A 14,132-nucleotide genomic window follows, 5' to 3' on the forward strand; every position below is an offset into this window, starting at 1 on the left:
TTTCTTTGTTAAACTGTATTTACTTGCTTCTGCACCAAAATGTCTGGCTTGTTAATGTCACAATTTAAGATTTTTAATTTCATATTTACAGTTACACAGAAGGGTTCTTTACTGACTCTGATTTACTGATTCTTATTGTCAAGATTCCTTTCCAACCCAAAAAAGTCTATCATTCTTAGTTCCCAAGATAGCCCTTGAGAACACAGATACCCATTTATTAAAAACACATTAGATGCCTTTGGGGTTCTGAGCCACTATAAAAACAATAATCAAAATATTAAATTATCTACAAAGGAATATAGCGTTAGAAGGTAAATCTTAGATTTTACTTTGAAATCAGAAACCAGTGCTTCCAAATTAAGAAAAAAAAAAACCCACCTACAGAAAAAATTAGTGCCTTGATTTCCCAAAATTCAAGTACAGAAGAGCACAGCTTGTATTGAATTGTTAGAAGGCAAATTTTCTAAAAGCAGAGAAGAGTGAATCACAAAACCTCTGAATGCCCTTTCCAATACTTATCAGAGCCTGCGTCCTTGAATTTGTATCACCTGATCTCTAGGCAGTGGCTATTAGGCATGTGGAGGAAGGCAAACTCAATTATAAAAAAATGAGAAGAGAAGGAAACTGTGAAATCTAATCCAATGCTAGAGGAGCCCTTGGCGGAAAACACTGGTACCCAACGTTATTAAGATATAGCAGAAACCTTACCCATGTTGCACAAAACAAGATGGATCATTTTAACTATTTAGAAGTGCTGAAGCATATGCTGCCTTTCAAAGGCAAAACCCAAATTTATACACACACACACACTATATATATATAAAATTCAAACCTTTTCTATAAATTATTCATACATCTTCCCAAGCCTAAAATAATTATAATTTTCTATATAGGAAGTGTTCTGTTTTAAAAAGGAAAGAGATCAACCTAGCTTTCTAAAATACTGAGACTATAAACCCAGTACACCTCAGTTGTCAGTTTTCCCTAGGAAGCATCGGTATATTGTCCCACATCAAGCTAGAACTCGGTGTGACAAAGCTCAGGAAAATCCAAATAAATAGAACCCAGATAATATACATTCATGATGTTTAATGGAAAAGATTGTTTAACAAACATTAAAACTTAAATAGAAGCTACCTTCCAAGATTTAAAAGAGAAAGATAAGGGCGCCAGCCTGGCTCAGTCAGTAGAATATGTGACTCTTGGTGTCAGGGTAGTAAGTTTGAGCCCACACTGGGTGCAGATACTACTTAAAAACTAAATCTTAAAAAAAAGAAAAAGAAAAAGAAAACATAAACAAGTGACTTGTTTAACCCCAAACTGAAGAATGACACAATGTCTTAGTGTTCCAGATACTTCACTTTGTAGCATCCAAATGCTTTCCAAAAAATGTTACAACACTCTAAGAACTGAGGAGGACCAAGAGAAGACCATCTTCACAGACAATTTCCAGTTTTTTACAAGAATCAGATTTAAAAGAAAATGCCTGTGAAATGGTTTCATTTTGTCTTTGTTCTTTATGGTCACTGCCCTCAATTAGAAAAGAATTAGAGTATAATGAATTCTAAAGATAGACTACAAACATAAAACTGTATGGTAAAAAACAACGTTCACTTACTACCTCCCTATTTCTCCTAAGCTTCCTCCCATCTAAACCTCCCAAAGAGGTGACAGGGAGATAAAAGTAGGTTTCTTTAAAAACAAACGACAACAAAACACCTCAACCGTAACATTTATGATCCACGTTGTTCCTCCAAAGAAGCCACTTAAGTTATTCGCAGGCTAGAGAATAAATAAACTTCTAAGTTCATGGTCTTTGGAGAGTTAAATATTTTCAGAATGGTTGCATAAGAAAATCCACAGACACCCTCTTAACTGACCAGCTATTAACTGCTCTTCCCCAATGCCTCTCCACTTCCTGACTGGTGCTCCGGCAAGCTGACTGCCTGCACCAACAGACTACTCTCCAGTGCAGAAGCACTGCAGAGTCAGAGGTGTTTTTTCTCAAACCTGTTTATATGCCAGTAGCACCTGCAATTACAAACTTAAATACTATAAAACTAATGAAATTTAAATGCAGAAAGAGTTGCTGTTTTTATGAAAACTTAAGTCAAATGCTCTGCAAAGCCCCAACAAAAGCAAGTTGCTTAAAAAAAAATGCAATGAGTGGGGCACCTAGGTGGCTCAGTCAGTTGAGCGTGTGACTTCAGCTCAGGTCATGATCTCACAGTTGGTGAGTTCAAGCCCCATGTCAGGCTCTGTGCTGACCGCTCAGAGCCTGGAGCCTGCTTTGGACTCTGTACCTCCTTCTCTCTCTGCCCCTCCCCTGCTCATACTCTATCTCTCAAAAATAAGCATTGAAAAAATTAAATATCTATTTTTAAAAAATGCAATCAGGGCGCTTGAGTGGCTCAATCAGTTGAGGGTCTAACTCTTGATTTTGGCTCCTATCATGATTTCACAGTTCCTCAGTTCGAGCCCCACACCGGACTCTGCACTAGCAGTGCAGAGCCTGCTTGGGATTCTCTCCCTCTCTCTCTCTGCACCTTCCCCACCGCGAACATGGGAACACTCTCTCTCAAAAAATAAATAAATTTAAAATAAATAAAATAAAACTAAAACTAGGAAATCTGCAGTCTCAAAGGAAAGGCCTTTTAAACTACACCAAAAGACTGGCAAATGAATATACATTAATATGTTTTACATCAAAGTAAAATGTTTAAGTCATTATGTGTCATTTTTATCAGTTGGTTCGAATTTGGATAAGAGGAAACATTGTATCCTTTGCTGATCAACTAGAAGAACACTGATTTAGAACATTAGAAATAACATTCAATGACAATTATTATTCCTCATTCCAATCTATGAGAAATCGCTAATCCATAGACACATGATGTAAACTTATCCAGGTGTACTGCCTAAGACCTTGAAAAACCTCAAAAGAGGGGGCACCTGGATGGCTCAGTCTATTAAGCATCCGACTCTTGATTTCAGCACAGGTCATGATCTCACGGTTCATGGGTTCCAGCCCCACCTCAGGTTCTGCACTTACAGTGCAGAGCCTACTTGGGATTCTCTCTCTCTCCCTCTCACTCTCTGCCCTTCCCCCCCCACTCTCTCTCTCTCTCAAAATAAATAAACTGAATAAAAAAATAATGTAAAAAAAAATAATAAAACTCAAAAGAGAGATGCCAGGCTGGCTCAGTCAATAGAGTATGCAACTCTTAATCCTGGGATTGAGTTTAAGCCACATGTTGTGTGTATAGAGATTACTTAAAAAGAAAATCTTGGGGTGCCTGGGTGGCTCAGTCGGTTAGGCGTCCGACTTCAGCTCAGGTCACGATCTCACGGTCCGTGAGCTCGAGCCCCGCGTCGGGCTCTGGGCTGACAGCTTGGGGCCTGGAGCCTGCTCCCGGTTCTGTGTCTCCCTCTCTCTCTGCCCCTCCCCCGTTCATGCTCTGTCTCTCTCTGTCTCAAAAATAAATAAACGTTAAAAATAAAAAATTAAAAAATAAATAAATAAAATAAAATCTTAAAAAAATACAAAAATAAAATAAAATAAAATAAAATAAAAAACAAAAACTTGAAAAGGAAGACATCTCTTGAGAAGATACAATTTGGCTCAGCAAAACTTGAGATGACTCAACAAACTTTTACATGAGTACTCCAAATGAATGCAAAGCTGTTTGTTCTCTATGTTTGCCTTTGAAATAATTAAAACTACTAAAAACATGTAAAGGCATCATTTTAAAAAAATCTAGTTTCTCTTTGAAAATTTACCTGAGTCAAGGAAAAGAGAAATAACTAAATTACTAACAAACATAAACCTAAGTATTAATGGCTGTTTATTCTTATCTGAATCAAACCAAATATTCTTTCAATCACTATGAAAATACTTTGTGTTTTTACCACTATGCTCTAACACAGGCAAATGTAAACAATATAAACAATAACATTCTAAACAATGATATTATTCTAAAAATAATATTAAAGAATTGAGGGAAAATATCTTGCTTCTGAATGGACATAACATTTTAATCCAAAACGATTTGTCCTTCTGATTTTTATAATTGTGTAAATTCCATAGCTGAGCGACACAATAGGGGCACTCTATACAAATAAGAGATTTCAAAGTACTGTATACTTCTAACACATGTTGCTCAATATACTACAAAGATTAAAATTTTCTGTGCCCCATTATTTATATGGATCAATAATGTAAGTGGCTAAGAACATGCTGGGTTACATCAGCTAGTATTTGAGATTCTCCTCTTCATTAAAACAAAATCAGAAATTAGCACAAACAAGGGGTGCCTGTCTGGCTCAGTTGTAAGAGCGTGTGACTCTCGATCTTGGGGTCATGAGTTTGAGACCCATGTTGGGCATAAAGATTACTTAAATAAATAAAACTTTAAAAAGGGGGGGTCGGGGCACCTGGGTGGCTTACTTGGTTAAGCGTCCAACTCTTGATTTTGGCTCAGATCATGACCTCACGGTTCAGTGAGTAAGTTCGAGCCCCGCATCAAGCTCTGCACTGACTGTGTGGAGCCTGCTTGGGATCCTCTCTCTCACTCTCTCTCTGCCCCTCCCCAGCTTGCAATCTTTCCATCTCTCTCTCAAAAAATAAATAAACCTTAAAAAAAAAAAAAAGAAAGAAAGAAAAGAAACACAAACACACACAAGACAATGACTGACCAGAACACAATAGAAGTATTTTTAAATTTCTCTCTAAAGTAAGTGTTCTCTATGGATTCTATATAAAACATGTTATATCTTTTATAATTGGGGGGCGGGAGGGTGTATAGAGTATATTAAATATCCAAATCATCAATTAACTATAGAGTTCAGAGTGGGAGTAGAAATAATAAAAGGAAGGACACCTCTTTTCTCCCTAACTCTATTTCCCATCCTTATCATAAGCCACTGTTTATGATAATGTGGTATGCCTCAGTTGTATTCAGATGGTAAAATGATTAAAATTCACTGAATCAGAGTGAAGTAAAAGACTCTATTGTATTTAAATAAATTGGAGAGCTAATAAATGTTTACTGAACAACTGCCATGTAACAAAGTCATAGATAGCCATTACAGGAATATATACAAGATGAATACAGCAGAACCCTTACCATTTTGAGGCACTAACAACAAAATGTTATAAGAACATGAAAAAAAAGTGAAATCAATTCTGGATGGGGGAAGGAATAAATAGATATAGGGAGAAATCTTAGATTAATGAAAAAGGTTTTAAAAAGCATGTAAAATGATACTACACATGGAAAATCCGATAGACTCCACCAAAAGTCTACTAGAACTGATACATGAATTCAGCAAAGTTGCAGGATACAAAATCAATGTACAGAAATCAGTTGCATTCTTATACACTAACAATGAAGCAACAGAAAGACAAATAAAGAAATTGATCCCATTCACAATTGCACCAAGAAGCATAAAATACCTAGGAATAAATCTAACCAAAGATGTAAAAGATCTGTATGCTGAAAACTATAGAAGGCTTACGAAGGTAATTGAAGAAGATATAAAGAAATGGAAAAACATTCCCTGCTCATGGATTGGAAGAATAAATATTGTCAAAATGTCAATACTACCCAGAGCTATCTACACATTCAATGCAATCCCAATCAAAATTGCACCAGCATTCTTCTCGAAACTAGAACAAGCAATCCTAAAATTCATATGGAACCACAAAAGGCCCCGAATAGCCAAAGTAATTTCGAAGAAGACCAAAGCAGGAGGCATCACAATCACAGACTTTAGCCTTTACTACAAAGCTGTAATCATCAAGACAGCAGGGTATTGGCACAAAAACAGACACATAGATCACTGGAACAGAAGAGAAACCCCAGAACTAGACCCACAAACGTATGGCCAACTAATCTTTGACAAAGCAGGAAAGAACATCCAAAGGAAAAAAGACAGTCTCTTTAACAAATGGTGCTGGAAGAACTGGACAGCAACATGCAGAAGGTTGAAACTAGACCACTTTCTCACACCATTCACAAAAATAAACTCAAAATGGATAAAGGACCTGAATGTGAGACAGGAAACCAGCAAAACCCTAGAGGAGAAAGCAGGAAAAGACCTCTCTGACCTCAGCCGTAGCAATCTCTTACTCGACACATCCCCAAAGGCAAGGGAATTAAAAGCAAAAATGAATTACTGGGACCTTATGAAGATAAAAAGCTTCTGCACAGCAAAGGAAACAACCAACAAAACTAAAAGGCAACCAACAGAATAGGAAAAGATATTTGCAAATGACATATCAGACAAAGGGCTAGTATCCAAAATCTATAAAGAGCTCACCAAACTCCATACCCGAAAAACAAATAACCCAGTGAAGAAATGGGCAGAAAACATGAATAGACACTTCTCTAAAGAAGACATCCGGATGGCCAACAGGCACATGAAAAGATGCTCAACGTCGCTCCTCATCAGGGAAATACAAATCAAAACCACACTCAGATATCACCTCACGCCAGTCAGAGTGGCCAAAATGAACAAATCACGAGACTATAGATGCTGGAGAGGATGTGGAGAAACGGGAACCCTCTTGCACTGTTGGTGGGAATGCAAATTGGTGCAGCCACTCTGGAAAACAGAGTGGAGGTTCCTCAGAAAATTAAAAATAGGCCTACCCTATGACCCAGCAATAGCACTGCTAGGAATTTACCCAAGGGATACAGGAGTACTGATGCATAGGGGCACTTGTACCTCAATGTTTATAGCAGCACTCTCAACAATAGCCAAATTATGGAAAGAGCCTACATGTCCATCAACTGATGAATGGATAAAGAAATTGTGGTTTATATACACAATGGAGTACTACATGGTAATGAGAAAGAACGAAATATGGCCCTTTGTAGCAACGTGGATGGAACTGGAGAGTGTGATGCTAAGTGAAATAAGCCATACAGAGAAAGACAGATACTATATGTTTTCACTCTTATGTGGATCCTGAGAAACTTAACAGGAACCCATGGGGGAGGGGAAGGAAAAAAAAAAAAAAGAGGTTAGAGTGGGAGAGAGCCAAAGCATAAGACTCTTAAAAACTGAGAACAAACTGAGGTTTGATGGGGGGTGGGAGGGAGGGGAGGGTGGGTGATGGGTATTGAGGAGGGCACCTTTTGGGATGAGCACTGGGTGTTGTATGGAAACCAATTTGACAATAAATTTCATATATTGAAAAAAAAAAAGCATGTAAAATAGGCCTCTTACAAACAAGATTTTAATATGATAGGCAAAAAAAATAAATCAACCCCTTCATCTCCCAATTCTTCTAGTTAACTACGGACAATGAAAAGAATTCTCTTTAATGTGTGGTTCCAAAATGAATGAAGACCTTAAAATTACTCATTGTTAAAGAAATAATAACAAAATGAGTTTAAGAGTGGATAACAATTACCTAATAAAATTGGGGATACCAAAACTATTGTTGTGATTTTAGCTAGAAACATAAATCATGCAGAAAACCATTCAAGTTATATTCAGAACATCTTAGAATCTGTTTAAATCTAAGGGCTAAGGCCAAAAGGAGGGGAGGAAATGAAAAATTAAATTTACTTGTCACATTGTGATTGTCTTAAGTGATAATTGTTATAAACTAGCTGGCTACAGGTCAAAACTAAACTCTAATGAGCCTATAATGATTTTAAATGTATATGTTTAGAAACAAAGAGAATACCAGAGACATTTAACTTTTCGGAAATGACCTAGTGGCAAAAAAGCCCTTTATAAAACTGAATTCTGTGGGGCACCTGGGTGGCTCAGTGGGTTAAGCATCTGATTGTTGATCTCAGGGTCATATGAGTTCAAGACCCATGTTGGGCTCCTTGCCAGGCTGGTGTGTACTCCAAAAAAAAGAAAGAAAGAAAGAAAGAGAGAGAGAGAGAGAGAGAGAAAGAGAGAAAGAGAGGGGTTTTAAATTTTTTTTGAAGTTTTTTTCCTAAGTTTTGTTTGTTTTTTTATGTATTTATTTGAGACAGAGAGAATGCAGGAGGGAAAGGAGCAGAGAGAGAGAATCCCAAGCAATCTCTGCACCACCAGCGCAGAGCCCAATGGCAAGGCTCAAACTCACAAACTGCGAGATCATGAGCTGAGTCAAAGTTGGACGCTTAACCGAATGAGCCACCCAGGCACCCCATATTTACTTATTTTAAGAGAGAGAGAGAGAGAGAGAGAGAGAGAGAGCGAGCGAGCACAAGCTGGGGAGGGGCAGAGAGACAGAATTCCAAGCAGGCTCTACATTGTCAGCCCAGAGCCCAACACAGGGCTCAATCCCACAAACTATGGGTTCATGACCTGAGCTGCAATCAAGAGTTGGAAGCTCAACTGCCTGAACCACCCAGGCGCCCCCCTTCTATTCCGCTTTTTACAAAATAGAGCTTTAAAATACATTCACCTTAAACTCTGCAAATTACTCAAAACCTTTTTTCAATAAATCTTTTTCAGATTCACTGAGCATTCCCTCCCTTGAATATTTACTGAATCAATAAACCTCCACAAATTATTTTCTGGTGAGACTGCTTTATGCATAACCAAAATAATGGCTTTTATTTTAATTCTATGATAGCAATGAGAAATTAGAAATCTATTTATACACCACCAAGCAATTCTATAACACCTATTCATTTTGTATGTATACCATAAACAATGGAATTTATTCAATAAAAACTAGTATTCAAATTAAATTATACTTTAAATACATAATCAATTTTTGTTACTTGTGGTAATTGTTCTACAAGTCACCACAAACAATGAATTAGTGAATACTGAACCAGTATTCAGGTTTAGGGAATACATAGGACTAAGTTCCTACAAGCCTCTGATTCCATCTTCATCCACCGATCACTATGTAACCTTGTTTTAGGCTGTTTCTGTTTAAGGACACCTTACTTAATATATATTGGTGATTCATTAACATCGACCTCACCGCCAACAGCACTACCTAATGCCTGAACAAAACTGAATGCATATATTTTTTTCTCCATGAGGCATATCACAGCCTTTTGCATTTAGGAACACTAGACAGAGCTTCAGCACTATAGTTGGGGGCTATTTAAAACTGAAATCACCAATAAAAAGCACAAAAATGCAAAAACCACGGCACTAAATAGAGCATAGAAGAGGACACTTACAGTACGAAAGCTGAAAACAAGAAGGCCTCGAGAGTCACCTTGTTCAACCACAGGTGTGAAAATGTGAGTCAGAAGACTCAACTTTTTTTTACCACTCTGCACGTGTCTAAAATGACCATGCAATTATTATGTGATTTTGGAATTACAAATAAATTTGAGATAGTAGACATTCACAAAGATAGACTATGCAAATAATGAGAACTGACAATACAAAGAATGCCCAATTAAGTAAGTCTCATGGTAAATCCTTCAGTATTTCAATCTAGTCAATTTTGTAAATGCAAGGGTTTACTTACTGGTTATCAAGATGGGAAAATTTTTATGGAATTGTTTTTAAATTATCACACAAACACACCCATTGAAGCAGTCTACAAATTTTCACATAAAGAGTAAAGATGGAAAAATTATTTAAAACTTACTGCCTATTCTTTAAAAACAGCCACTGGGGGGAAAGCATTATAGAAAGAGATCGAAAACTGCAGCTTTTAAGAACATAATTTCTTATGAAGTATCTGTTTTTAGTATCTTTTTAGAGGAAAATGAGGTACATTGAAAAGTTCATAAGGATAAAAGTATCCTGAAGTATTAAAGCAATACGATACAAAATGTAAATTACTATATATTAGGTTAAGCTAAAAAGGCATGAAAAGACCATCAGTGTAGACAATTAGAAATTAATACTTAACAAATATATTCAAGCAAAGTACTTCAGTAAAATAAAAATAATTAATTCTCTCAATTCTAATTTAATTTATTTAATTGATTTAAACTATTATCCAATATAAGTATAATGTGTGTCCAGTTTGCATTCCTACTGTTTATAACAAAATTAAGATACATGTGTAAATATAATCTATTCACACTGGTACTTGAAATGTATATTACTGAAAATGAAAACAGCAAGATACAGTAATTAAGACCAGAAGAGAATTTGAGAACTGGGAATCAAATCAAATCAAAGCCACCAACAGTTTTTCCTTTTAAATTTCAGATGATGTTCACTGCAGCACAGTTTTTGGCAGCAAAAAACTAGAAAAACTTGTCTTTTACTAGAGAACTCATTTAAATCACAGAATAGTATACAGTTTTTTAATAAGAAATGAGCTAGAATGTGTGCGTGCGTGTGTGTGTGTGTGTGTGGTGTGTGTCTATATGTGTATGGACTTCAATTATTAACACAGACAAGGAGAAATGTCTATAGTAAGGGGAAAAAGGCAAGTCACAGAATACGATGTATAATAGGATTCCTTCTTGAAAAACAAAAAACATAATTTGTTTATATATGCATACACAAACTACTAATGAGGAAGGGACTCTGGCACTTTCATTTTTTATAATGAGCATGTGTACGTTTTATAAGCATACAGGTTTTTGACAAGTGTTAGGTTGCCCTGCAATAGCTATTTTTAAAAAATAATGTGATACAAAATTCATGTTGTTTGAAAATGACTCCTATAAACTGAATTTATTCAGGTAAATTCTGCTAAATATAATTAAAGACAAACATTTCCCAATTCAATGAATTCGAGTATGTTCTCAAAATTCAACACTAACCAATCCCCCTAACTGAAATGTTTAATGATTTGTAACAGGGGTCAGCAAACTTTTTCTGTAAAGGTCAGACAATAAATAGTTTAGGTTTTGCAGACAAACATGGTCTCTGTTGCATATTATTCTTTGCTTTTTTTTTTTTTTTTTTACAAGCCTTTGAGAATGAACACACACACACACACACACACACACACACACAAAACACTGTTAGCTTATTAGGTCCACAAAAAACAAGCCACAGGATTTGTCTTGCCGGCCACAGCTTGTCTACCACTAATTTATAACAATAAACCAGCACCTGCACATCTGATATTTTAAATATATTACAACAAAGGTATTAGAGATCACAAAAGAGTCAGTTTTATTCTGCATTAAATGAACTATGGTAGTATTGGAGCAATAAAGTGACTAATACACACTGAATCCTATTAAAATGCTATCCATTAATCAAATAATGATAAAAACACAGTAAATAAAATTTCAAGTATTCATATTATAAAAGCATGATCATGTGCACACCTGCAAAGCACACACATCCACTTGAAAAAGTCAGCTGAAATTAAAATACTACACATCAAAGCTGAATTTTCCTTTTATAATAATTAAAACCATTTACTCATTTAAATAATCAAAACTAGTCAATCATTTGTTTTAGATGTCATCAACCCTGAAAATTAAAAACTGAATTTAGAGGCTGGTAGAAATTATTAGGTTTTAATTTTTTAATTTGTAAGGATTATTGCAAAATATTAATCAACAATCTAAAATATTACACATAAAAAAATTGTTTAACATTTATTTATTATTGAGAGACAGAGAGTGTGAGCAGGGGAGGGGCAGAGAGAGAGGGAGACACAGAATCTGAAGCAGGCTCCAGGCTCTGAGCTGCCAGCACAGAGCCCAACATGGGGCTCGAACCCACAGACCGCAAGATCATGACCTGAACTGAAGTCGGCCGCCTAACTGACTGAGCTACCCAGGTGCCCCTAAAATACTACACTTTAAAAGTTTATATTCTTGGAAACTTGACTATACTTTTTTTCGTTGCCTGAAAGATAACTTTTATGTATCTGATTCTGTCTAAAACTGAAAGATCCTTATTGTAATCTGAATGCTACTACCAAAGGAAAATTTCATGATGAATAATAAACTGAGTCAAATTAATACTCTAAAATGAAAATGCGTCTCCCCACCTCTGTCCCAAGTAACCAAATAACCATCATAGAATAATCTTACCTAGACTGGTGGGTTTTATCAGTTCATCCAGTAAATCATAAAATGGTAATTTTTGAAGTTTTATATCCGGATGTACTGGGTGAAGGGCTGATGTAAGATGTGGGAGTTCCAGTTCATGTTTAGGTCCCAGAAGAGAAACAGGGAGTAACGGCGATGATGCAGGGTGACCATCATAAGTGAGTTGTGGAATGGTAGATGGAGACAAAGTTGCTGGCATAGGACTTGAATGGACACTGGGGATGGACAAGTCCGCGGGCGTCATGATTTTCTGGGGGAACCTCCGCCTATAGAGTTCTTTAATTTTCATTTGTACAGCAGGACTGCAGCCAGCCTTTAGCAAATGCAGGGCTTTTGTGAGAAGTTCGTGTTTGCGTCCGTGCTTGTTTCTCCCAGCGTAGCCCAACAGTACTTGGAGTTCAGAAACTCTAAGGCTCATAACCATTTGCTTCGAGACAAAACAAAATGTGAAATGTTAGTATTCCAATAGTATAACTTACAATATTAAACAATACTTTATTATAACCCTTTCTCCTTATGGCTTGCTTACAGGCCAGCTCATTTATAGTCAATTCTAGCTATTTCAAACTTAAAATAAGTAATCAAAGAAATTTTAAATTAATACTCATAAATTCAACAACTTCTACCCAGGGTTATGAAAGATGTAAGATGAAGTATTCACCAGGTAGAACCACACCTAACTTCAGTCCACTGTGTTGATTCAACTGTCAGCTATTCACCAAGCACTTAACTGAGTCTCCAGGAGAGTGCTGGGTGCTATGTGGATGGCAAAATATAATGATGAGCCCTCAAGAACATTTATTTTCTTGGGGAGAAATTACATAACTATATACGAAACACATACACAGCCCACTTCAAACACCAGATGCACGCAGCAGGGTATAAATAACATACTATCAGGTATTACCTTCTATGCGGACCTTGGAATTTGTAGGACTTAAAAACTATATACCCTTTCTGACCCATTATTGACCAGATATATTCGATATTTTCATATTGAATTTTCGTATCAATATTTTCATATCATATCGTTGTCACTAAATCTTTATTATCTCCACAGGGTGTTGTCCCGCTCCTTCTTTACACATGAAGAAACTATGTAGTTAAGAAAGGTTAAATAACTTACCTAAGGCCACATAGCTACTAAGTAGCAGTCAGGATTCAAACACAGTTATGTATGATTCTAACCCCTATTCTTTCCACTACACCATTAGGAAAGGACAGAGCTGGAAACATAGTATTGACTCACTCCACTGGCAAGCCCAGGCTAAAATGTCTAGGAATTCAATCCACATGCCATAATGTGTAAGGCTCTTGGTTTCCAAAATTGTTTGGTCAATATTTCTTCTTTTCCACCAATTACTAAGAGACTACGAACAGGAAATGCCCATCTATACCACTCCTCTCATTTTAAAGTGGAAAAAAAAAAAAAAGGAATCCAAAGAGAAGAAATGGCTTACCCAAGATCATATAGTATTAACAGCAGAATCCTGACTTTACCACCACTGACAGGGAGGTGTTAGGGTGGAAGACACAAGTAAGCTTATCACCAGCTATTTTCCCCAACTGTTTTATCCCCTCACCCCATACCAATTACCAATTCACAAAAGATAACCTGCCTTTCCTAATTCACCGCCACTCCCTGAGAGGACATTCTACCCCAGCCAATCCTCTTGAAGCTGTTTAGAGAGTGCAAAATAATTAAATAAAAAATCCAAATAGTGAGAAAACAGTATAAAGAGCTTTAGATCCAATATAGTTGGTAATTAAACATATGTGAGTCCTTCCTCTACTTCTCTGGCCTGAAAAATACTGTTTCTTCAAATTCTAGCTTTTGTCAGCCTTAGTCCATTGGGCCTGGCAATATTATTAGTGATTCTTTTCTCACTACTTTTATTGGCCACTTTTCATATCTTTACTAGCACTTGTCTTGCTTTATTACAATTTTCTATTTGTACAAGTGACTCCATGACCACTTTGAGGTCCTCCAGGGCACAAGCCAATGTTACCTGAGCCTGACAACAGTAGAAACTCATCAAATGCCTGGACAATGAATAAATGAATGAATGAAAGAACAAAATAAATAAGAAAATCACACCAAGAGAAAGAACAGGGGTGGAACCTACAACAATAAGTTATACATGTAACTATAACATAAATGCAAATGAACTCCCA

At 36.4% G+C, this 14,132-nt stretch overlaps 1 protein-coding gene across 5 annotated transcripts in view; it reads right to left on the reverse strand.

The window, feature by feature from the left end:
* The window catches only part of PIAS1 (protein inhibitor of activated STAT 1), a 119,613-nt gene that overhangs the window by 79,368 nt on the left and 26,113 nt on the right, over positions 1–14,132 (reverse strand). For all 5 annotated transcript variants that reach the window (XM_015078456.3, XM_053223822.1, XM_027067617.2 and 2 more), the window contains exon 2: positions 11,940–12,384. In XM_015078456.3, coding sequence (XP_014933942.2) covers positions 11,940–12,384 — 445 coding nt within the window. The remainder of the gene's footprint in view (positions 1–11,939; positions 12,385–14,132) is intronic.

Source organism: Acinonyx jubatus, chromosome B3, assembly GCF_027475565.1.
Source record: "Acinonyx jubatus isolate Ajub_Pintada_27869175 chromosome B3, VMU_Ajub_asm_v1.0, whole genome shotgun sequence".
Taxonomy (NCBI): domain Eukaryota; kingdom Metazoa; phylum Chordata; class Mammalia; order Carnivora; family Felidae; genus Acinonyx; species Acinonyx jubatus.